Source organism: Globicephala melas, chromosome 10 (genome assembly GCF_963455315.2).
Source record: "Globicephala melas chromosome 10, mGloMel1.2, whole genome shotgun sequence".
NCBI classification, from domain to species: Eukaryota; Metazoa; Chordata; class Mammalia; order Artiodactyla; family Delphinidae; genus Globicephala; species Globicephala melas.
Window position 1 is genome coordinate 9193658 of NC_083323.1, and position 25128 is coordinate 9218785.

General features: G+C 56.8%; 1 protein-coding gene across 2 annotated transcripts; it reads left to right on the top strand.

Moving 5' to 3' along the window:
* Nucleotides 1-760: 760 nt before the first annotated feature.
* PDGFB (platelet derived growth factor subunit B) lies at nucleotides 761-22417 on the top strand. 2 transcript variants are annotated; one of them, XM_030855920.3, is made up of 7 exons: nucleotides 761-1839; nucleotides 10598-10694; nucleotides 13019-13108; nucleotides 14690-14895; nucleotides 16309-16450; nucleotides 20181-20334; nucleotides 20716-22417. In XM_030855920.3, the coding sequence occupies exons 1-6, from the start codon at nucleotides 1777-1779 to the stop codon at nucleotides 20306-20308; spliced, it is 726 nt and encodes a 241-aa protein (XP_030711780.1). In that variant the 5' UTR covers nucleotides 761-1776; the 3' UTR covers nucleotides 20309-20334; nucleotides 20716-22417. The 2 variants fall into 2 exon arrangements, with proteins under 2 accessions (XP_030711780.1, XP_030711781.1); XM_030855921.3 differs by having other exon boundaries at nucleotides 20184-20334; nucleotides 20716-22356.
* The last annotated feature ends 2711 nt before the right edge of the window (nucleotides 22418-25128 follow it).

A 25128-nucleotide genomic window follows, 5' to 3' on the forward strand; every position in this document is an offset into this window, starting at 1 on the left:
AAGCTCTGGGCTGAGAGAGGTAGTAAACATCAGGGCGACTGGAGGATCGTGATGGCGGCCCTGCAAGGATGCTGCAGGGTTGTGGAGGTTTGTGCGACTGCAGTTCAACAAATTCAAATTCAACCAATGCCAGCAACGCCTGTTGTGTGCCAGGCAACCAGCTAGGAGGAGGAGACGTGCACCCAGCTTTCAGCTGAATGGTACTGGCTGCAGGGTTTGTGTGATCACCTTGTGGCTTTTTGGGGGCTGGCTGCTTTTGGCCCTTTCTGCCATTAAGTCCTCACGATAACCCTATCCCACTTTGAGGCAAGATGGAGGAGCACAGAAAGGAAGTGACTTGCCCAAGGTGACCCAGCTACTCAGCACCAGGGCAGGATCTGCAGAGCCTGAGTCCTTCACCACCATGCCTGTGCTACGGTGCAAATGTCTGGTCCTGGAGGTGCGGGCTTGCACTTCTGCAAGCCAGCGGCCTTGGAGACACCCCTGCCCCCAACCACGTGGGCTAGAAACCAGGCCACAGACACTGTGCTGAGAGGCCCAGCGTTTGGTTGCTCCTAGCTCTACCTTCCCAGGAACCAGATTTCTGGGCGGAGGGGCTGCTGGGCTTTTGGAAACCCCTAGGCACCCCATCCTCGCCTCAGGCCCTCCAGGAGCTCCCGCCCCCCTTCCCCCCTCCCGGTACTGACTCTCGGCCAGAAGAGGAAAGGCTGTCTCCACCCACCTCTCGCACTCTCCCTTCTCCTTTATAAAGGCCGGAACAGCTGAAAGGGTGGCAACTTCTCCTCCTGCCGCTGGGAGCAGCCCGCCTGCCTCCCCGTGCGCCCGCAGCCTCCCCCGCTGCCTCCCTGAGGGCTCCCCTCTGGCCGCCAGCGCCCATCTTTCATTCCCGAGATAGGGATATTTTGCGCGCACACACAGACACACACGCGCAAAAAGGGGGAAAAAAGCCCACCCTCCAGCCTCGTTGCAAAGAGAAAGCCGGAGCAGCCGCAACTCGCAGCCCGTAGAGGACGCCCAGAGCGGCGAGCGGGCGGGCAGACGAACCGACCGACTCGCGCCGCGTCCACCTGTCTACCGGGCCCGGTCCAGCGCGCAGCGGGCACGACGCGCGCGCGGAGCAGCCGTGCCCGCCGCCCGGGCCCCGCGCCAGGGCGCACACGCTCCGGCCCCCCCCACCCGGCCCGGGCGGGAGTTTGCACCTCTCCCTGCCCGGGTACTCGAGCCGCCGCTGCAAAGCCAACTTTGGAAAAAGTTTTTTTGGGGAGACTTTGGCTTTGAGGTGCCCAGCTCTGCGCTTTCCGACTTCGGGGGCCTTTCCAGAAAATGTTGCAAAAAACCTAAGCCGGCGGGCAGAGGAAAACGCCTTTAGCCGGCGAGCGAAGACGAACCATCGACTGCCGTGTTCTTTTTCCTCTTCGAGGTTGGAGTCCCCTGGGCGCCCCCACACGGCTAGACGCCTCGGCTGGTTCGCGACGCAGCCCCCCGGCCGTGGATGCTCGCTCGGGCTCGGGATCCGCCCAGGTAGCGGCCTCGGACCCTGGTCCGACGCCCAGGTCCTCCCCAACCCCCCAACGACGGAGCCCGGCCTGGGGGCGGCGGCGCCCGGGGGCCATGCGGGTGAGCCGCGGCGGCGGCTGCAGCGGCCTGAGCGCCTGATCGCCGCAGACCCGAGCAGAGCCCACCTCCCTCCCCAGCCCCCGCCCCCCACCCTGGCCGCGGGGGCGGCGCGCTCGGTCCACGCGTCCGGGGCCCCGCGGGGCCGGGCCCGGAGTCGGCATGAATCGCTGCTGGGCGCTCTTCCTGTCTCTCTGCTGCTACCTGCGTCTGGTCAGCGCCGAGGTGAGTTGCGACGGCGGCTGGGGCTGCTTCGCTTCATTCATTACCCCCGACCCCTACCCCCTGATCGCCCCCTCCTTTCACTGCAGTGAACTTTGGACCCATGCAGCCCCTGGGTCTGGCGCCGGGCGCTAGGTGACCTCCGAGGGCTGGGACGCGAGGTCCGGGAGGTGCCAGGCTCTAAGAGGAGGGGTCAGCAGTGCCTTTCTTTCCCAGGGGCGATCTCAGATCTCCGAGCTTTTAGACGTCAGGGGAAGGTGTGTGTGGTCCTGTCTCCCACCCCTCAGGAACCCGAGAATAAGCCCCCTTCTAGCCCAAGGGAGAGGGCTGGGGTGGTGCCGAGGCAGCAGGCAGCGCGTCCTCCCGAGCCCACTCCGGCTACAGCTTAGGTCCTGTCCCGGACCCGGCTTGCACGGGAGGTGCGAGCTCGCGCACCGGTGGTGGCAGCCACTCCAGTCTTCGGCGGGGGTGTCCGTCCCACCCTGGCTCCAGCTCCCGGTCGGGCTGGGTGCCCTCGGGGCCCGTGCAGGTCTTGCCCGGCCTCAGAGTGCGGTGCAGGAGCAGCCTGTGTCTTGGGCGCAGTGGGTGCCGAGACAGGTTTTGGGCACTTGGGATTAGGGGAGGAGTGGGGGTCTTAGGGAATTCAGCCCCCGGGGCGGTGTGTGCCTGAGGTCGCGCCATACCTGCGCCCGCACCCTGCGAGAGAACGCACCTCTCTCCCCCGCTCGCAGGGTGCGGAGCGCGCCGCCTGTAAAAGCCTAGCAGAGCTGGGGTGTAAAAACGTCTGCGGGAGCTATCAGATTGTATTGAGTCCCCCGCACCCCTCCCAGCCTCACGTAGCAGTGAGTTGGCAAGTCTACCCGGAATCCAGGTGGGAAAGGGGGCGGGGCAGCGAGGAGGCGCGAGGTGCCGGGGAGAAGAGGGCAGCGGGGAGCGCGGCGTGTCTGGGTCCCGTCCCGCCTCTGCTCGGCCGCGGCCGGCAGCCCGCACTTCGCCTGCTCCCGGGGAGGGCCGGCCCCTCTCGGCCTCCAACGAGGCTTAGGAAGGAGGAGGCGGCGGCGAAGGGGTTAAGGTGAAGAGCTCCGAGGCCGCGGCCGGGCCTTGGGCCGCCGCCAGCGCAGGTTGTTTTGACCACGGAGGAGCCGTCGCCGTCTCCTTTTGTTCTCGGGGCTCCTCGAGGGCCGCCGGCAGCCCGCCCTGGGGCCCCGCCCTTCCGCGGCCACCCCCTGCGGCCACCACCCGGGAGGGAGGACGCGGGGCTCAGCCCGGCAGCCTACAGGCTCCTCCCGACGCCCCCTCCTCTCCGCTCCCGCAGCCCCCCGGGCCGCGTCCAGCTGTTGCGAAGGGGGGCGCCGGCCGGCCCCAGCTGCCGCTTTGCCTCGCCGCGGGGTCTGGGGGCTGGGCCCGGTGCCAGGGCGTCCTGGGAACGGCGGCGCCCCCGTCGCTGCTCTCCGCAGCCCACCCCGCCCGGCCCCCCGACTCGCTCACTCACCCCACGCATGCACACTCTTGGCCGGAGGCGATGCTGCGCTCCGGCGGGCGGGCGGGTGCGCAGAGCGACGGGCACGCACTACCGCGGCCGGGTCGCGCGCCCGCCGCCGCCACGCCCGTGCACACGCGGGGCACACGCGCGCGCACCGCATACACACGTACGCACGGCCCCTGAACACGCAGCCTGAGCACACGTGCGCGCACACCTACGCACGCACATAGGCATGCACGGCCCCTATACCCCCATGCACCAGGTGCCCACCCCCGCGCAACAGGTGAGCCCACCGTGGGCCTTGGAACCTAGTTATCTCTGCAGCGACCCCGTTTCCTTCCTGGGTACTATGAGGGAATGGAAGCAGGGACCCTCCCGTCAGGTCCCGGCTCCACAGCACCCACTGGTTTTTGCCTGGTCAGGTCAGCTCGAAGCCCCTCAAGCATTATCCTTCTGTGGTCGCTTTTTAAAACCATGCTCGTGTGGCCGATAATGGGGGGCGCTGTGATGTTCAGAGTTTTTCTCCCTTCAAATAAGCCCTTCTTTGAACCTCCAAGACTGGATGACCCTGAATGGCTGAGGGGGTTTCCCACCCCTGACTGTTCTATCCTCTTTGGGGATCCCAGCCCGTTCTGGAGAGGCTGGGTGACAGCTGGAGAAGGCCTTCCCAGGCCTGCCCTTTCCATTTCCAGCTTCATCCAGCAACTCCTCCTCCTTTTCCAGAGCCCCAGGGGTATGAGTGTTTGGTGGGGAGGCTAGGGCACGGAAGCTGGTGCCTTTCTCCTCACGTGAGTCACAGCATCCTTGAACATGGCCTTCAGGAAGCCACAGTTGTGTGGTGCTTTGCAGTTTACGAAGCAATTTCCTGCAGAGCCTGAGTAAGCCTCAGGAGTCTCTAAGGGAGGAGACCTAAAGGGAAAACCTACTGACATGGGAGCCAGTCCAGGAGGGCTTGCTGGTGGAGGTCGCCTTGGGATTGGCCATGTCCTTGGCATGCTTGTACTGAGCCTCAGGTGGAGGCCTCAGCAGCTGGGAAGGAGGGACGGGGAGCTCTGAGGTGGGGCCTGGCTGAGGGTCGGCGGAGGCCCATAAGGTCCCATCTCCATCAGCTGAGCTGGCTTCCGGGAGGGTGACTCTCCTTGTCATGTGATGTCTCTGGCCTCTGCACCCTTCTGCCGAGAAGGAGTGAAGGGGCCCGCAGACCTTCAGTCACCCGGCTTCTTTCTGGTTTGCTAACGGCCTTAGGTAGTGGGAGACTGACTTGCTGCAGGTTCGGATCAAACAGAATTTGGAGGCTCTGGCGCAAGACCTAGGAACAGTGTGTGTGTATGTGAGAGAGAGATTGATTCAGCAGGAGTGTAAAGCGATGCTTGCCATCGGCCTCAAAAGTCCCTTTCAGAGTCTTCCCTCACCCCGCCCCCACTGAAATGCCCTTCTAGCACAACTATTTTCATTTTCTGATTTATTTAGTTGTTTATTATATGTTTTTTCTCACCAGAGTATAAACTCCCCTAGAGAGCTTTTGTCCTGGTCACCACTGTCTCCCCTGCTTAGAATGGTGCCTGGCCCATGGTGCATAATCTGTAAATATTTGTGGAAAGGACAGTGAATCCTTGCGGGGGCGGGGAGGGAAGGACCAGACGCGTATCTAGGGCTTGCTAAGTGCTTTGTAAACGCGGCCTCATTCAGTCCTCCCGCAGGGCAGCCAACGGTAGCCATGCTGCCCTCCAGTAGAAGCATCTTCATTTGAGTGCCCCTGCATCGCTCCCTCCCCCCACCCCCTTCTTGAGAGACAAGCACTTCTTTCTTTTCCATGTCTTGGTACTTGGACTGCCAAGATTAGACTGGACAGAGAGAAAGAAACAGAAGGAAAATTAGATTGCAAAGGTTCTGGGTATCTTGAGCTGGGCCTCAGTCTATACCATCTACAAAAAAAAAAAAAAAACCGAGAAGGTTGGATCAGCTCAGAGTCCCCCAAGAGCAGCAGAATTACCTGGCCTTTTGAAAATGCAGATTCCTGGGCCCCACTCGGTGCTGGGAGTTGGGACCAGGGGTGGCTGGGGTCAGCGATTGCGATGTGCTGCCAGGGTTGTAATTGCTGCCCTGGCCTCTCTCTTCCTGGTCTAACAATTTTTCTCCTGGAGGGAGACGCGGGAGCCCAATGAGGGGCTGGGCTAACAGTAATAGCGGAGGGTCCCAGGAGCAATACGGCAGGGAAGTACTAGGTGGGAAAGGCTGGTTCTAAATGGCTTCTGCGGGCTGCCCAGAGAAGGCTTCTTCAAAGGGCTTGGCTTTGGCATTGACTCTAAATCAGGCCCGAGACTCCCAGGCAGGCGGGCGCTCTGAGGCCTTCTCCCTCTGCCAGCCACGGACAACGCCCCTGCTTGCTTGGGCCAAGCCCGTGTTGTCTCCCTCAGCTGAACAGCACGCAGGCTGGGGAGTGTATATCTGTGTGTACAGCTGGGGCCCAGGCGGAGGGTGGGGTCCAAGCCCCTTTAATCCTCCAGCCCGGCTGGGAGCAGGTAATTCACCTGGCCTCAGCTAGCTTGTGCCCTTCCTACCTCGCGCAGCTGACGTTAGGGGTGAGGTGGGGAGGAGGCTGTTTGCCTTGGCTCCCACGGCTGGCTGTGCCCCAGCTGCCTTCTTGCCACGCCCTCGCCCTGCCAGGAACCCCAGGCCTGAGATCTGGGGCAGCTTCATCAGGGTGCCTTTCCTATCTCCGAGGGGGAGCTGCCCACCTTAAGGAGGCTTCTAGAACCTGTGCCCCTGAAACCCGGCCTCCGGGCTGCTCACCCTCCCACACCTCGAGTAACCTCTGACCCCCAGCAGGTGCCCATGTGAGCCTCTCCCAGGGCATTGCATCCTGGAGCTGACCACAGGCTGAATTTGCCCATCTCTCAGCCACCCCCAGCCCCGGAAGGGACCCACCCACCAGCCCACAAGGCCCGAGGCAAGTGCCAGTGTGGGGCTCAGGTGTCATTTCCTGTGGTCCGGCACGGGGGACAATGCAAAGCCACATGCTCTCCACCTACCCACCATCATCCTCAAAAATGTCCTGCCCTGCAGGCCCCGCGCACGCGTGCTGCTCGCTGCTGCCCTCAAGGAACCACACTGAAGGAATGCATGGGGATCACAGCAGGACTCATTAACTACCCATCATTTGCGGGCTGCTCTGCTAGGTGCGGTTCCGCCTCCCAGTAATGCCGCTGAGGTATTATTAGCCCCATTTAAAAGATAAAGAAGCGGAGGTTGTGTTAGTTTCTGCTGTATAACAAAGTGAATCAGCCATATGTATACATATATCCCCATATCCCCTCCCTCTTGCGTCTCCCTCCCACCCTCCCTATCCCACTCCTCTAGGTGGTCACAAAGCACGGAGCTGATCTCCCTGTGCTATTATACTCCAATCAAGATGTTAAAAAAAAAAAGAAAGCAATTCCATTTATAATAACATCAATAAGAATAATATACTTAGGAATAAAATTAACAAAAGGAGTATAAGATTTGTACGTTGAAAAGTACAAAGCATTGTTGAAAGAAATTTTAAAATATCTAAATAAAAAGAATGACATCCATGTTCATGGGTTAGGATAGTAAATACTGTTAGGATGGCATTAATCTTCAAATTGATGTACACATTCCACTCAATTTCTATCAAAATCCCAACTGGCTTCTTTGCAGAAATTGGCAATTCAGAATTCATAGAGTTATGCAACCGTCGCCCATTATTTAATTTTAATAATACTAATATGCACCCAAAGAGAAATATAAGAATTTTAATAACAGCCCTATTCATAATAGCCTCAAAATGGAGACAACCCAAAAATATATCGAGTAAAATGTATAAATAAATTGGGGAATACGTATTTAATAGAATGTAAATGAATGAACCACTACTAAATACAGCAACCTGGATAAGTCTCACAAATATAATGTTGAACAAAGAAGCCCATGACCAAAGAGAACATAGTTCAGAATCAGACCAACCTAACAGTAATAGAAACTGGGAACAGGAATAGAAACTGGCCACCCTTAAAAGGAGTTGTGACTAAGAGGAGATGCAAGGAGAGCATCTCAGGTGCTGGGATGGGCTGTTTATTTCTCAAGGTATGTGTTTACTTTGTGAAAATTCATTAAGCTGTATACTTATGACCTCTGTACTTTAATGTGTGTATGTTACACTTCAATAAAAAGTTGGACTTAAAAAAACAAGAAGCTGAGGTTTTAGGTTGTTAAAAGCCTGACTCCAAGAACCCAGGTTTCCCTGGCAGCTGAAGCCCTTGCTTTGTCTTCTACGGAGCTTTTCCATCTCTTCACTGTGGATGTTTGGGACCAGAGAATTCTTTATTGTGAGGCTGTCCTGTGCACAGAAGGATGGTTAGCAGCCTCACTCGCCTCCACCTACTAGATGCCAGTAGCATTCCTCTATTTATAACCACCAAAAATGCCTCCAGACATGACCAGTGTCCCCGGGGGGCCCACCGGCCCCTGATTGAGAACTGCTGTTCGTGACCCCTGCAGGGTGGGGAGCTGACAGAAACTGAGGTTAATGTCCAGGCAGCTCCATGGCACTGGGAGGGAGGGGCCCACTCTGCCACTTACGAGTTGTGTAGACCTGTAGCTGTTTACTGAATTTTTCTAAGCCTCAGCTTCCTCATCTGGAAGATGGGAATACAAAAAGTGCCAGGCTCTTGGGGTTGGTAGTTGGTACAGCATTTAACTCAGTGTCTGGCCTGTAGTTAGCACTTCACAGAAGTTAGCTGTGGTTTTAGTGTCAAATCCAGGGGCTCTCAGGGTGTTCTGGGCATCCAGTGGCCAAATTACTGAAAAGCACGTGCAGGAATGGCATCTGCTTAGAAGAAAGTGGACCCTTTAGGAGGCAGTGTGCTCGGGGGTGGTCCTCCTGGTGGAGGAGGGGGGGAATCATACAGGAGACAACTCCAGAGACAAGGGGAGGGTCCTTCATGCATTTTACCAGTATTTATCGAGCATCTACTGTGTGCTTCTCCCCCCTCTCCCGTCTGTATCCTGGGCTCTTCCCCGCTCAGCCTGGGAGGTTGTGGGTTTGTTTCCATGAGACGGCATCTCCTTTGCATCACAGGCTGGGTCCGGGGCATCTGCTAGGTAGGCCTGTCTGGGAGTCTGCCTACTCTGCCTTGGCCGGCGGCAGCAGCGGCAGCCAGCTCTCCAGGGGCGAGGAGGTCTTGGCACGAGTGCTCTGTGCCATTTGGTCCTGGGCCTTTGGGCCCCTCTCCTGGGGGGTTAATTGAATCATTACTCCGCAAGCAGCCTGGGAGACCTGGCTGGGGACCCCACCCTGGGCTTTCCTCTGCTGCTCCTCCCGAGACCCCCAGGCAGAATTAGAATTGAATCAAATATTTTCAACCCCTTCTATTTGCAACGGAGAGCCAGGATCAGAGAGGGGCGGTGGCCAACCTGAGTTCACGGGGAGGTTAGTAGTGGTAGAGGTGAAACCCTGCTCTTTGGACTACCAGATCTGGGGCAGACAAAACCCTCAGGGGCAGTGGCCTGCCTTGGGCTCCACTGGAGACCAGCCAGCCGCTTTCCGTTCCGTGGGTTGGGTCCTGTGTCCACATTTGGAGACCACCAAAGGCGTGGTCTCTCTGGGTTGGAGGAGGCAGGCCACGTGGAGGTGGGAGAGGAAAGTGAGGGGCAGCTGAGTTGACATCCCTCCCCATCTCGCACACGCATCCCCTGGTTTCCCGGCTGCGCCGTCGTGGACCCCCAGCTCCCAGCCAAGCTTACTGCTAGACCCCCACCCTTCTCTCCCTCATACCTCCCGACCACCCTAGGCACCAGGCAGGCTTATAAGCTCCACGTGCGAATGAAGAAACTCAGCTCAGAGCTCTCAGGGAATTTGCTTTAAGAGCGGACGTGGCCACACTCCACCCTGGCCTTCTGACTCCAGGGCTGACTCCAGCGGCCAGGCCCGCGTGTGGTGGGACCCCTGGAGGAGGTGTTGACAAGTGCTAGAACCTGGTCAGTCACCAGGCTCCTAACAGACCTTTCGGGGAGCACCCGGGGACTGGCCACGAGGCAGGGCGAGGGCGGCGTGGGGAGCCTCTCAGCACTCCAGTCTTTGGAGTGTTCAGTGCACCAGCTCGAGCAGGGGCGCCTCCCTTCTTAATCCAGGGAAACTGAGGCACAGACTTGTGTAACCCAAGGTCAGGCAGTAGTAAGTCAGGTCTGCTGAAACCCTCCCCAGGGGCTCCTCCCACAAGGCGGAGCCCTCCTGTGTGTTTACGTGTGCACGTGCCTGTGTCTGCATGGGTGTGAGTTCGGACACGCAGCAGATCTTGTGCATTTTCTCTGCCCCGAGGCACAAGAAAGAGGCCCTCGCCTCTTTTTCAAGACCTTTGGCATCAGCCCCTCAGGTCTCCCTGGACCGTGGCGGACAGGGCCGTTACATTCCTATGAGGGCTGCTCTCATGTTATTGTAGGACCTGTGATTTCCCTGGAGGAAGCCCGGTCTCCAAATGGGGCCTGTTAAAGTGCTTATTAAGTTTCAAGTGTTTTTGGCAACAGGCCAGAGGGGCTCTAAAAATAGGGTTTGGTTGGGCACGGGGCACTGGGGAGCTTTCAGGGTTCCCCACCGTATCTGAGGATTCCCTTCCCTCCTCTTTTGAGTGAGAGACTGAATAGATAACGCTAGTACGTGTGGCCTCCTGAGACCATCCAGTTCTTCAAGCATCTGTTAAACACCTTGTGTACCCAGGAGGCTGGGGGTACAGGCTCTGCCCTCAGAAAGACCTGGATCTGAAAGCACGTTCTGCTGATAATCGGCTGTAGGATTCCGACAAAGGATGTCGCCTATTTGAGCCTCTGTTTTTACCTCTGTCAAATGGGGATTATTCGATCTCCCATGACAAATGCTGGCTGCCTTTAGCTGTCAGGCGTGGAGGGGAAGCAGAGAGAAATCAGAATGTTGGAGCCTCCAGAACCTGTAGTGTGATGGGGAGACAGATGCATACGATCAAATCTAACTCAAAGCAAGCTGAGGTTCTGTGTGTGGGGGAGGGAAGCAGAACTGAGCTGCATCTTAGAGGCTGCCGCAGGTTCCGGTCCCGGGCCTTTGTGGTCCTGGCTGTCAGGCCCCCCGACCCCTGCCTGCCCCCGGCCTGGCTGTCCATTTGTCCGTGGCCAAGGGGCCCTATGGGAACTTGCCATAGGAGGGAGTGTGTGTGTTGGGGGGAAGAGGTCCACGGCTGGGAAGCCCTTGCTCCCAGCTCACTTGTCCCCCGTGTGTCTGCCTGGCAGGGGGACCCCATTCCCGAGGAGCTCTACGAGATGCTGAGTGACCACTCCATTCGTTCCTTCGATGACCTCCAGCGTCTGCTGCACGGAGACTCCGGAGGTGAGTGGAGCCCTCGTCCCATGCTCTGGCCCTCCGCTGAGTCCTGGGGAGCCGGGCGGGCATCCCCGCTGCCAAGGGGGGCAGGGCATCTGGCAAGGGCATCCCCGCTCCCTTGGCATCCAGAGACCCAGAGGCCTGTGGCAGCCCCGCAGGGCTTGGCCACACCTGTCCCAGGCAGGCCTGGGTAGGCGGACGGGTTGCTACCTGGGATGTGGGGTGTGACGGGAGAAGCTCCCACATGTGGCTCTGGCGGGGTGCAGAGGGTGGGGTGCCGAGAGGAGGGGCCCGGGAGAAGGTACCCAGGGCATCTGCCGCATGTGCATCCGGGTGTGGACCCAGCCGGGGAGGGAGGTACCAGAGCGGCCCTCTCCCTGCCCCTCCGGCCGAGGGCCCAGTCTCCAAGGTCTCCGGGGGACACCTGGCCCACACTAGTGGGCAGCCCTGCCCTTGCCCAAGAGCGCGCTCAGCGCATGGGCACGTGCTTGGCGGCACACACGTGGCGGGGCTGGGTCGGGAATGTATTTATAAACGCTGCCTTCAGAGCAAATTCCATTCTATTCTAACCTCTGGCCTGTTCCCTGGAGCCCTGGTCGGCAGCCCCCCTGCACCCCCAGCTCCCCTTCCCTCTGGGGTTTTGTCTCTTTGTCACTTTGTAATCCTTGCCCAGACTGCTATCTACGGGGGACAGCATTTCCTGCCTTTGTTTCCTCTCCCCGTTGGGCCCCTGGCTCCCTCTCAAAAGCATTCCCGGGCCCTTTCAAACCCGCCTGTGCTGGGGGCTGGCGAGGCAGGCGGGAGGGGGCCCCAGCTGGGCCCACCTATTGTTCACCAGGCCCCCCGCCCCACGTCTCCCACACCTCCCACCCCATGCCCGACTGGCCAGCCCTGGTCAACACAATGGGGCAACTTCCAAATTTAGCCTCTCTGCTGTTTCTTCCCAAGGCCCTTGGCCCTCACCCTCGGGCAGCCCCTGTGTACCCCGGGTGGGAGTCGGGAGCTCCGAGATGAGGTTTTCAATAGCAGGCCTGTTTCAAGGCAACCGTGTGGCTATTTTTTCCTAATCAACTTAACCTTTCCACAAAGCACATCTTTTCCCCATCTCCTCCCCACCAGGGACATTCCAGAGATGGCAGAGAGAAAGGAAGGGAGTGAGAAGGACAGACAGACGTGCTGACGCAGGAGCAGTAGGCTAGACGGAAAGGCACCAGTTATAGCACAGTCTCCTCCAAACAGGACCCACTGGGAGCCTGCACGGATGAGCTGGAGCTTTGTCCTGGGCAGGGCCAGTGGGCCGATGGGCTGGGGAGACAGCAGGGGCGTGAGGTGCTGCATGGAGGGAGCAGGGCTTGTTCTCAACCCCCGTAGTTTATTTGCTGGCGCTGCAGCCGTCAAGAGATAGAAGGGGCTGCCCACAATTCGGTGAGGAGCTCCACGTCTCTGCAACCCTCACTTCCCGCAGCTGCTCCGGCCGCCATCTCTAGAGAGAGGGATGCGTCCAAGGAGTGCCAATGATGCTGAGATGAGGGCCACCCAGGATAGAGAAGGGAGCTGTGGTTTGTGACTTTAGGAATAAATGGACAACTTAGGGCAGAAGTGGGGCAAAAGGTTAGGGGGAGAGGGACAAACACGGTGAAAGACTGGGGGCTGGAGAGAGACTAGGGCCAAAAAGGGGGCAGGGCAAGCGCTCCCCCAACACCCACCCCCTGCCCCACCAGGTCTGGTTATTCACCCCGTCTCTGCCTTCAGCCTCCACCCCCAACCCTCTCCTTCCCTCCCTCTTCCCCGCCCAACTGGGCCATTGTCCGGGGCTCCAGAGGGGCTGTGTCCAGGGCATGCCGGTCCCCCCTGGGGATTCTGGGAATTTCTCCATTCAGCACTTCCTATGGGAACGCTGGGTGGAGGGGCACTGGAAACTGGCCTTCAGAGCTCTGGGTCCTCACCCTGCCCTGGGGGCCAAGGAGGGTTCTCTTACAGTAGCAAAGGCGGTGGGTTATTTTTAACTCCATTGACATGGGCTCTGTCCAAATATGTGGCTGAAGGGCCCGGAGTGGGGCTGACGATCCCTTGGCGATGCAGTCAGGGCCCCGCCACCCTCTGGGCCCCATGGCCACCCTGGGGCTTGTCTGGAGGGGCCCGTCCTCAGAGCTAGGACCCTCAGGTTTACAGGGAGCCAGAAGGGGAGACCATTTTCTGGAGTGGCGTGCCAGCGTAGGGACGGGGAGGGAAGCAGTCCTCCCGCCTGCCCTGGAACCCACAGCCGAGCCCCCAGAGCCGCGGTCGAGCCAGCCAACAGTTTGCAGAGTGTGTCTGACCTCCTCTTACAGATGAAGACGGGGCTGAACTGGACCTGAATTTGACCCGGTCCCATCCTGGAGGCGAGCTGGATAGCTTATCCCGCGGGAGAAGGAGCCTGGGTAAGACTGAGGGTGAGAACGGTGGCCTCTCAAAGGTGGGAGCCAGGGAAGAATTGGGGATGCAGCCAGCCCGAGGCCAGAGGGCCTGCTCCTTCGTGCTGACACTTGGGACCGAGTGGAACTGAAGGAGCACAACCATCCTTAAATACCCTCTACCGAGCAGCTAAGTCATCATCCTCCCCCCACCGACTCACACTGTTTTCTAAATATAGTTCGTTAAAACCTCATTGGTTCATTAGTTCAACCTTGGAGGTAGAGATTATTAACCCCATTTTATAGAGTTGAAAACTGGGGCCCAGAGAGGGTAGAAAAGCAGCTGGGGTCACACAGCTAGCAAGTGATGGGGCTGGGATCCTAAGCAGTTCTTCTTGCTTGAACCCAGTGCCGCTGGCAGGCTGCACGTCTCCTCTGCAGTGAAGTGCTGCGCCTGTGATGGCAGGCGTGAAGCAGAGGAGGGTGCGGGTCACTGGGTCCCACCGAAGCTTTCTTAGGGAGGCGGGTACCTGCTCCAAGCCCCCCTTCCTCTCTGCCCACCTGCAGTCCCCCAAATTCTGTAGACCGTGGCTGGGGGGCCCACCACATAAGAGTCAGGCGGCCTGAGTTTCACTCTTTGTGAATATGGGCAGCTAATTCAGCTCTCCGAGCCTCAGTTCCTCTACATGTGAATAATGACAGAGGACAGTCGCCCCAGCATTGACTGTAAGCCTGCTGTAGGCCAAGTTTCACTTACTCCTTTGATCGGCAAGTACAGTATAGGAACTGTTATTTTCCCATTTCATAGATGAGGAGACTGAGGCTTGAAAGAAGCAAAAACGTAAGAATAGATTACAGTGTAAACAGCAATGTGAGAGTGGCTACAAGATAATACACAAGTAAGGGCCACATGCCAGGCAAACTCATAAACGTGTGAAATCATCGAATAAAATGGTTGAGGGCTGGCGGGAGGAAACTGACATGTACCCCACGCCAGCGCTCTCGGAACGATCTCACTTGATCCTTACAGTGGTTTTGGGGTGTAGATCTCATCATCCCCATTTTTATTTATTTCTTTGGCTGCATTGGGTCTTCGTTGCGGTGCGCAGGCTTCTCATTGCTGTGGCTTCTCTTGAGGCAGAGCACGGCCTCTAGGCGCTCGGGCTTCAGTAGTTGTGGCTCACGGGCTCAGTAGTTGTGGCTCCCGGGCTGTAGAGTGCAAACTCAGTAGTTGTGGCTCATGGGCTCTAGAGCGCAGGCTCAGTAGTTGTGGCGCACGGGCTTAGTTGCTCCGCGGCATGTGGGATCTTCCCGGACCAGGGCTCGAACCCGCGTCCCCTGCATTGGCAGGCGGATTCTTAACCACTGCGCCACCAGGGAAGTCCCTGATCTTTCCCATTTTGCACATGGGGAAACTGAGGCCTCAAGCCTGTCAGCAGCCTGCCCAAGTCCTGTGGCTGGTAACCCTCCACACTGGGGTTGAAGGAGATGGGACAGGCCAGTGTTTCTGAGGACGAGCAGTCCCAGAGGGGCTCCGCGCTGAGCTTTCCTGTTGATGGGGCTTCTGGACAGGCCCACCACCCTGATGGAGGTCCCCGTTCCCTCCAGGTTCCCCGACAGTCGCTGAGCCAGCCGTGATCGCCGAGTGCAAGACACGCACCGAGGTGTTCGAGATCTCGCGGCGCCTCATAGACCGCACCAACGCCAACTTCCTGGTGTGGCCGCCCTGCGTGGAGGTGCAGCGCTGCTCCGGCTGCTGCAACAACCGCAATGTGCAGTGCCGCCCCACGCAGGTGCAGCTGCGGCCCGTTCAGGTACCCAGGCCTCGGCCAGCCCGAGGGTAGGGGGCGCGGGACTCGCTGACCAGGCTTCGGGGGGCGTCCAAAGGCCTTCCTGCCGGGCTCCGGGGCTCCGTCCAGAGAGGGCCGATATCGAGAAGCTCCCTCCCGACAGGTGTGCAAAGGCTGCCCATGGGTCCGCTGAGGCCATCCAGGCTGCGGTGACCATGAGCCACAGACAGGCCCCCGGGGTGGGGCCATATGGAAAGGATGCTGCCTCCTCCTTTACAGGGATCAAATCCCCAGACATCCCTGGAACAGACAGGTCCACAAACATATCGGACGCTCAGAACGTTCTGAGCAGCTGTTCAACTTCCCTCAGAGATCTCCCCTATTCAGGGCTCTCAGTTTTCTTCAATCCAAACAGAGAGAGGCTCGGCTAGGTGCCCCAGCACCTTTAACACCTGCGCATCTCCCTTTGACAGGTCGTGTCTTTAGCAAGGAGGGCGGAGAGACCCCCCACCCCGGCCAGGCAACAGACCCTGCAAGAGCTGGGCCAGCCCCTAGCAGAGAGTCAGAATGCTGAATCCTGTCCCCTTTCTGGAAAGATTGGGTGTACACTCTGACTCAAGGGAAATTTTAGAGTAGAGGATGTCCTGGGGAGCTCCTGGTCTCACACGGGGCAGGGCAGGGCCAGAGAAGTCTCAGCTGTCTCCTGATTTACGTGGAAAGGTTTCTGCACCCCTGGGGGCAGCCTGGCCCCCACACCAGCTCAGGCTGGGCCGAGCTGCTGCTGGGCGGTGGGCACGCCTCTCCAGGGCTCAGGACCGGCTTGGTGCTTCCCACCTACTCTTGCCAAGTGCCCTGCCTACCTCATCACACTGCCCTCCCCTATGGTCAGCCGTGGCCTTGCCTCGTGCCCGCCTTCCATCCCAGGCCTGGGCCTTGGGCCCAAGATTACCAATGTCACTTTCTACCCCGGTGCCCACTGTCATGGTATCTCCTGTCCCCAACACTGCCAGCTCTGTGGACGGACACCTGACAGCTGACCTCCCCTTCCCGCCTCCCTCCTGGATAAAGCCTCCCCCCACTTCCTTCCAGACAACCATCTCCCCGCCTCTGCTGCAGCCCCTGACCTTGGCTGGCGCTCAGGGAATGAGGACACCACAGGCCCCATGCTTAACCGGGAAATGCCTTTCTCCCTCTCTGGGGGATCTGAGGGGGGCTGCCGGAGACCAGGTCAGGGGGGCTTGTTTTGATGGAAAAGCTACGAGAAGAGCAGAGGGCAAGGTCCTGCCATTGTTTGGGCCAAAGCGTTTACCCTGCTGCAATCCAGGCTTTCGAGGAAAGATCACTGCAGGGGATGCTGGGTGGCAGAGCGGGCAGGCAGCTCTCTCGGCCCCCGCCTGTGTGGTCTTACGGAGGCACTTTGGTGGTTCTGTCTTCCAGGTAAGAAAGATTGAGATTGTACGGAAGAAGCCAACCTTTAAGAAGGCCACGGTGACCTTGGAGGACCACCTGGCGTGCAAGTGTGAGACGGTGGTGGCACGAACCGTGACCCGAAGTCCCGGGAGTTCCCAGGAGCAGCGAGGTAACCGCCCATCCAGGGTCTGCCTCTAGTTGCTCAGCCCCCTTCTTCTATGGCAGGTGCCGGGGGCACGCTGGGGGAACTGGATCTGGCCTGCCCCTGGTTAAGTTCACCTGAAGCCTTCCACGTCACTGACAACAATCCCGGTTCCTCCCCTGCCTGGGAGGCCTTATGTGAGGATGCAGCCCCCTGTTGGCCCTCTGGCCTTGTCGCCAACCAGTCCCCCACTTATGCCACCCCAGCCAGGTTGGCCTGTTTGAGCGGCCAAATAAGTTTCTGCCTCAGGGCCTTTCTTTGTACACGTCACTCTGGCTGAAATTCACTCCTCCTGGCTCTTCACAAGCCTAGGTCCTGCTCTTCACTTGGGTCTCAGGTCAGAAGTCACCTCCTCCGAGAGGTCTGCCGGCCGCCCCATCCAGAGCAGCCCCCATCCCAGTCTTGCTACTGTAGCCCCCTACTTTGTTTTGTGAGTGCATGAAATGGTGGGAGGAACCATGGCCTGAATGAGAGAACGCCCTAAGGCATATATCGTAACCAGATATTTGACGACTTGTCCTGGGGAGGAGAAATCAGACTAATTCCTTGTAGCCTTGATGAGGGAATTAGGACCAGTGGGGGGGGAAAAATCACCAGAGAGAGATTTTAACTACATATATGCAAAAGCTGGGATCAGTCAGGAGTCCAAGATGGAATTGTCTGCCTTGTGAGGTGGTGAGTTCTGTGTTCCGGGAGGTATGCAAGTAAAGGCTGGGCAACAATGTAGCAGGGATGTGACAGATAGGGTTCAAACGCACGGATAAGTTAGAACTGGAATTCTGTTCCTGTCCTTAAATTTCACGAATTCACAATTTCAGGGGCAAGTTTGACTTCAAGAGTTGAAAGGGACTAAAAAAATGGCCCAATTGCCTCCTCTACATTTTATGGAGGAGGTGCCTGAGGCCCAGATAAGCTGAGGTCTTGCCCAAGGTCACACAGCCAGTTCCAGGTAGGGGCATAGCTAGAATTCAGGTATCCTGAAGTTCTGTTCTTGGCTCTTCCCTCACCCTGACAGCTGTCACTGGCTCTTAACTTGCCTCATCTTTTTCTTTTTTTTTTTAAGGATTTAAAAATTTTAGAGCTAGAGATGATCTTACAAGTCAGTCCTCCAGTGTTACTAATGGGGCTGCTGGAGCACAGAGAGGTTAAGGGACTTCATGAAGGTAGCACAGTGGCAAAGTTGAGCCTGGAACCCGGGTCTTGGAACATCTAGTTTTGGGTTCTTTTTTTTTTTCGGGACGCGGGCCTCTCACTGTTGTGGCCTCTCCCGTTGTGGAGCACGGGCTCCGGATGCGCAGGCTCAACGCCATGGCTCACAGGCCCAGCCGCTCCGCGGCATGTGGGATCTTCCCCGGCCGGGACACGAACTCGTGTCCCCTGCATCAGCAGGCGGACTCTCAACCACTGCGCCACCAGGGAAGCCCTAGTTTTGGGTTCTTTTGACTGTATCTTGCTGCCTTTTCTCCCTTGAGGAGAAAAGTAAGGATCAAGTGAGACTCATTAAGTTAATAGGATTAGATGAGCATAAAAAAATCATGCAAGTGACTGTTTGGATTTTCAATAACTTTCTTTGGTTAGGGGACAGGACAATCTCACTGTCATTTCTTACTAACAAGCCTCCTGAAGACAGGGCCATCTCAGCCTCTTCCTCCTGTTCTAAGTGCTGAGCTGAGTCATGGATGACCTAGGAAGGCTGAGAATTTGACAGCTTCAAACTGACATGTTGTAAATTATTTGTAGAGTTAATATGGAGAATGACTGCCGTTCAGGAAAAATTATATTCTTCTTTATGTTTAGAATGGGGTTCTTTTCACTGCCTTTGTTTCATGTGATTTTCTGAACCAGTTTCTTAGGAGGCATGTTCAACCACTTGACATGTAGGTCTTGTCATTTTAGTTTCAGCATTTTGGCCCTGGGTGACAGTTCCTGTGGCAGCTGGGGGTGTGGCACGTGTGATAGTCAGTGTCAGACCTCCTGGGCTCAAATCTCGCCCTGTCACTTATGAGCTGAGTGATGACCTTGAGCTTTTGCTCAGGCTTTTCCCAGCCCAGCATCCTGCTGGTGGCCCTGTCTCTGGCCCTTCAATGGCCCTCTTGGGCAGCCTCCCTCAAGTGAGGACCTGAGACCCCACTGAGTTCCTAAATTTCCTACTTGCAGCAGTGGGGTAACTGCCTCATGGGGGCCTGTGTCTGTGAAGTGGGAAGTCAGGTGTTGGCCCCAAAGTAGCTGGGTGGGCTGGGGAGAACTCTGGAGGCTCCCAGGAAGAGCCAGGCCTTGAGCCTGGCAGAGAAAACTTTCATTGCTAGGGTGTCTACCTAGGAGCCCAGGAGGAAGAGACACATAAGTGCTCATCTTAACCGAGACTGGCAGGCACTGTGATTTACAGCCCCGTGGTTGAAAGCATGGATTCCAGAGGCAGATCCCTGCATTCAAATCCCAGACTTTCTGCCTCAGTTTCCTCATCTGTTAACTGTACAAACCTAGACCTGCTGTGAGGATAGATAAGCTTAGAACTTTGACAGGTGCATGCTAGCTAAGGGTTTCTGGCGATTTCCATGTATTATCTCCTAAACCTAGGGGACCAGGGCTGCTGTTCTCAGTTTTAAAGATGTGGGAATTGAGGCACAGAGAGTGTATGTGACTTTCCCCAAAGCATACAGCTAACACTTGGGAGAGCCCAGTTTGGACCCAGGTGGTCTGGCCCACCCAACTGTACTGCCTCTCGGAGTGGCTAGGGCCAGGCAGGTGACAGTTACCACGGAGGGAAAGGCCCAGGTCAGTGGGGGAGGGGTGTGGTTATGCCCGAAGCCTAGTGGCTCCCGCATCCCATGACCTCCCATGACCGGAAGAGGCTGAGGTTGGTGGGAGGAAACCTCAGTAGGGGGTCAAAGGAAGGAAAAAAGAAACAAGTGAATAAGAGCAGCTGCTGTTTACTGATCACTTCTCTAAACTTAGTGGCTTAAGACAATAGTCATTTTCTACGCTCTCTCCGTCTGTGGGTTGGCTGTGCTCAGCTGGGTGGTCCTGGTGGCATCTCTTGCAGTTGCAGTCAGTTATCTGGAGGCTGCACTAGGAGAGCTGGGCCTCTATCCCTCTCCCTGTAGTCCAGGGCCTCTCCTCCCCATGTGGCTCCCACATGTGGCAACCCCAGCAGGCGAACCAGACTTCTTATGTGACAGCACAGGGTTCCCCAAAGTGCAAAGGTGGGAGCTGCCAGGCCTTCTTAAGGCTCATGCCTGGAACTGACCAGCACCCGTCTGCCTCATTAAATTGGTTAACAGATCCAAGTCCAGTCCAGGTACAAGGGGCGTGGAAATCAGGGGCATATCAGTGGGGTAATGACAAAGAGCTTGAGGCCAGAGTTCATCTGCTCCCCTCTGTGTTTGCCAGCATATTGTCAGTTATTCCTTCCACTAGTCCTATGAGGTGGGCAGTTTGTTATCCCCATTTCACAGATGGGGAAGCAGAGGCACAGAATGGTTCAGTAATTGTCCCTAAGGTACAGCTGGTGAGCGGTGGAGTTGGGACTTGAACCCAGGAGGTCTGGCTGGCTTCCAATCTAGACTCCCCTCCCACCCCTTCTCTCAGCCCAGAGGATATGGGGAGGTCTGTGGCAGGCCTTAGTCAAGGGGATAGACACCCCCAAATCCCCGCCATTGTTCATCCACCTGCTAACCAGACCTTTCTTTCTCTCAAGCAGCCAGGACGCCCCAAACTCGGGTGACCATTCGGACGGTGCGAGTCCGCCGGCCCCCCAAGGGGAAGCACCGGAAGTTCAAGCACATGCATGGCAAGAAGGCGCTGAAGGAGACCCTCGGAGCCTAGGGGCATCTGCAGGAGAGTGCGGGCAGGTGAGGGCCCGGCGGGGAAACTGAGGCCCAGCATCCTGTGTTCCTTCTCCCTGGCCTGTGGCTTTGGCTGAGGAAGGGGTGGGGGGCAGAGGCATTTTCCCGTACAAAATCCAGGCTCTAAGCCTTGATCTCCTCTTCCAGTTATCAGTGGAGTTTTTCCACGGCACAGGTTGGGTGAGGGGCTTTAGGGACCCCTGCCCAGCTGTGTCTCAGGAGGCCCTAAGAGGATGGGAGGTCTAAACCTCAAATCTTCCAGCCCTGAGCCCTGCTGGAAATCAGGGGCAGCTGGTCGACCCCAGCTCCCTGCCCCCGGTTGCCTGTAAGAGTGGGATGGAGCCCTAGGCTGTTTCTGATTCCCGTGTTCCTCTGCTTGGCCTACAGGGTTATTTAATATGGTATTTGCTGTATTGCCCCCATGGGGTCCTTGGAGTGATAATATTGTTCCCCTCGTCCGTCTGTCTCGATGCCTGATTCGGACGGCCAATGGTGCTTCCCCCACCCCTCCACGTGTCCGTCCACACTTCCACCAGTGGGTCTCCCCTCAGTGGCCTCCAGCATCTTGCCCAGAAGCTCAAGAAGGAGATGAAGGACCTGGACTCCATCGCTGTCTTCCTCTCCTGACCTGGAGAAAATGGGATGAAAGTGCAAGAGAGACTGATGGGGTCGCTGTTGGGGGAAAGGAGCTTCCTTCTCCCGCGCTGTGGACTGGCCTGAAACCCTGCACGTGGGCCTGAGGACCTCTCAGCATGGCCTGCCTGGTCCCTGGACCCGCAGCCAGCTCTGACGGGAGCACCCCCAGGCAGGCCAGGGTACTCGTACTCCTGTGGCTGAGACCATGTTGGGGAGCATAGACTGGAGAAAACCCCCTCCTGCAATGCCCAGGCCCGGTCATCTCCCCTTGGTTACCTCTGCTCACAGTGGCTTCTTTTCATTTTATACGTTTGAATTCTTTGAAGATGCGGACTCTTCCAGGCAGGGGTGGCCAGAGCACCAGGCAGCCGAGTGCCCTCTCAGACGGGTTAGAGATGAAGTTTGCTCCGGAGGTGGATGGAGATGGTGACCTGGGCATGCAGTGCCTCCTTCCACTCCCCCTGTTCACTTTTTCCTCTGTTTCATCTCTCTACCTCCACCCTGTGTCTCCTCCTGTCCTGACCCTTCAGTCTGCTCCACCAAGGGGCTCTTGGACCCCTTATTGAGGCCGCAGATAACCCCAGTCACTGCTCTGTAGGACAGAAGACCAGGGCCCAGGGCAGCAGGGGGCCTGCCTGTCATATCCCAGCCCAGCCAAGACTGCCATGTAAGGTTGTACAGGGTGTGCACTGCACAAGGGCACTGCATGCAGGGAGCACAGGTCACACACAACCGTAGACATGGCCAATTTGTATATTTATTATGACAATTTTTTGGCAGATGGAGGTAAAGTGTCTTGAGGAAAGGGATCCTTTTCCTAATTGACACAAAGGCTCTGTGTGGACTGGCTGTGCCTCTGACCCAGCCCACAACTTGGAGCGGTCAGACAGGACTGAGCCCTTGGTGGGGGACAGGGGAGCAACACTTGTCCCTGTGGCCTCCATTTCCCCAAGTCCTCAGCTCAAGCAGTCTCCCCTTTAGGCGGGTGTGAAAAACCCAAGAGAAAGTCTCCAAGGGTAGGGGGTAGCCCTTGCTCCGCCCCTGCACACGCCCCTCTTCTTAGATCTTTTTGAGTTCCATCTCTGGTGGCTCCTCCCAGGAAACCAGCTATTGGGCTGGGAGTGGGGGAGAAAAGGGAAAAGATCCCCAGGGCCCCCTAGGGGTGGGGTCTGAGCTCCCACCTCCCTTTCCATCTTCTACTGCACTTTCCCCCCTCCCCCCATCTCCCAAATCTGCTTCCTTCAGTTTGTAAAGTCGGTGATTATATTTTTGGGGGCTTTCCTTTTATTTTTTAAATGTAAAATTTATTTATATTCCGTATTTAAAGTTGTAAAAAAAAAATAACCACAAAACAAAACCAAATGAATCCGCTGGAGCTCTGTCTGTTGGCACTGCATGTGACAATTACCCTTTGCGCATTGGCAGGATTTGCCGACAGCTTACAACGGGTTCCTCTCGCGCTGGGAGACTCAGGCGCAAACTCATGCGCGCCTGCGCGCGCGCACACACGTTCACACATGCATGCGCACACGGCGGCCCGCTGCTCTGAGAGAGGCTCTGTCTGGGAGCCGGTGAGAGCCAGACAGGGCACTCTGTATGGCTTGGTCCCGCTTGCAGCTCCTGATACCTGGACCCCACGTCCCTGTGCTTGTCACTGGCAGTGACAAGAGATGAGTTTCTCCAGCCTGAGGGTCTCCACAAGGGAAATGGATCCTCAGCATCATGGGGTGGGACTGGCTGTGGGGAGGGGTTACCTAGCGTGGGGAAGGCTGGAGGAGGTCCTGGAGGGGCCGTGGGGTTTAGAAGGAACACAGCTGAAAGTTGGGGCTGGGGTCTGATCTTGGCTCAGCCCTTAGCCAGCTGTGTGGCCTTGGGCAAGTCATAGCCCCTCTCTGGTCAGAATACCATCTGAAACAGAAGAAGATGGCCAGGAGACCTGTGGCCTCCAAGGTTCAGCTGTGTGGTTCTGTGCTTCCCCTCATCCACGAAGACTTGGGTCTGATTCCATGAAAAAGATGCCAGATGTATTCTGAGTCTTACCTGCTGGCAGACTAGCGCTGACGGGGAAACCTAGGAGGTGGAGAATCTGACTCATCATACGGACAATCTAAAACTAAAACCATTTTGCCCCTGGAAGTAGTGAGCTCCCTGTCACTGGAAGTATGTAAGTGGCAGCTGGGCTGAGGTTACAAGTGACAAGTTGGCTGAGGTTAAACTGAATAACATTTGGGCTCCCCGTGATTGATTGATTGGTTGATTGATAGATTGACTGACTCATTCATTCATTCACTCGCCTTGATCCCCTACCATGTGTCTGTCTCTACCAGGGGCTTTTATAGCAATTTGGTGTAAATTCATCCTGGGATTCATAGCCCTATGCTTGAGGTGGTGGTGGTGGGCAGTGCCGATCAGAGGGATTTACCTGAAAACTCCTACCCCCTCCTGCCCGACCTGTCTCTAGGACCCTCCCCATTCCCCAAACCCCAGGGTTCTGGGTTCCAGGGCACTAGAGAAGGCTCAGGCGGGGGGGAGGAGGGGATGCGATTCAGAGGGCCGCTGGGGAGCCAGTGCATGTGGCATCTTGACATCTGCAAACAGCTGTGCTGTTCCATGGATGGCTGCAGGAACTTCCTGGGTGAAACAGGCAGAGCTGCCTGCATCTTCCCCTTTCCCAGACACCATCCCAGGCAGGTGCCAAACCAGGCAGCAGCAGTGTCCAGCCTGTAGGCCTCCGGGGTCCTGGTGGGCCCTCTCTGGGTTTTAGAACCGCCAAGCTAAAATGGCATTCTTCCAGAATCCCTTCTGCTGGGAACAAGGCATTCCCTTCTTCATCCCTTTTTCTGCCCTGTTGGCTGTAATACAGGCATGATGTCTGGCACTTAAGCAGCCATTTTGAGCATTGAGGTGGAGGCCAAATGCTGAGATTGGTGGAGCACAGTGGAAAGGGCCGGGGGTCCCTGACACCTGACTGCCTAGCTCGGGAGTTTTTACATAAGAAACGAGGAAATGTCTGTATTTGAGCTACTCTTATTTGGGGTTTTCTGTCCTTTGTAACCAAACCCAATCCTAATAGAGAGACCCATTCACTCTGGGAAAGAGATGATGCGGCCCCCACGCTGGTCCATTTGTCTTCCACAGTCCTGGGGTGCTCAGCATCATATTATGAACTCTCCTTTATTCAAGGCCCACTCAGATGTCAGGTCTCATTCCCCCCTGCCCTCCGCCCGGCCCAGGAGCCTTCTCTGTCCCAGCCAGCAATCCTCCTCTCTCAACTAGAGCAGAACCGTAGCCCCCTTTGGAGGCTTAGTGTCGGCTCCCTCCATAAAATAACAAAATGATGGCCTCTTTCACTTCTAAAGTAAAATATCTATAACCTCTTAATACTCTCAGGACTGTTTTCAGGAACGGAGGAGAAAAGGAAGGGCAAAGGGATGGCCAACAGGCTTAGAGAGAGGAAGTGACCTGCCGAGGACCACATAGCTCCTGAGTGGCTGGATCCCAACCCCATCCTCCTCTGCTGACACCACGTCTGGTGTGTTACCACTGTTTTGTAGCTTCAGACCAGGAACCCCAGAATCCTAACACCTGTACGTAACCTGGGGTATAGTCCTGATTCAGGCATGTAGTTACCATGTGATCCTAGGAAAGTCACTGCTCCTTCCAGATCTCAGCCTTTCCTTCAGGCCTTCGTGCAAGTGTCAACCCACCAGGGAGGCTTGCCCTCTCTGACCTTTCCAAAAGAGCAGACCGCTGTCCCATAGCCCCCCTTTCTTAGCCGCTTTATTTATCTCCATAGGACTTATCCTCTTTGGGCTCACTCTGCAGGTGTAGTTGACCCCTGAACAACACAGCGGTTAATCCATATATAATTTATAGTCAGCCCTCCCTATCTGCCTTTCATCCACGGTTCCTCCTTATCCATGGATTCAACCAACTACGTACTACTGTAGTATTTACTGTTGAAAACTATCTGTGTATGAGTGGACCCACACTGTTCAAACCTGCATTGTTCAAGGGTCAACTGTACATCTTTCCTGTCTCCTCCCTCCCCCCAGGGAGTTATTTTGTTCACCTCTCTGTCCTCAGAGCCTAGAAGAGTGCCTGGTTCATAGTAGGTGCTCAGTAAATGCCTGTTGAATGAATGAACATGAAGGTCTGTTACTG

Coding starts and splice junctions, on each gene's coding strand:
- PDGFB (XM_030855920.3), top strand. CDS start 1,777: ATGAATCGCTGCTGGGCGCTCTTCCTGTCTCTCTGCTGCTACCTGCGT. Junction 10,695..13,018: donor GCTGCACGGAGACTCCGGAG/GTGAGTGGAGCC, acceptor CTCCTCTTACAG/ATGAAGACGGGGCTGAACTG. Junction 13,109..14,689: donor CCGCGGGAGAAGGAGCCTGG/GTAAGACTGAGG, acceptor CGTTCCCTCCAG/GTTCCCCGACAGTCGCTGAG.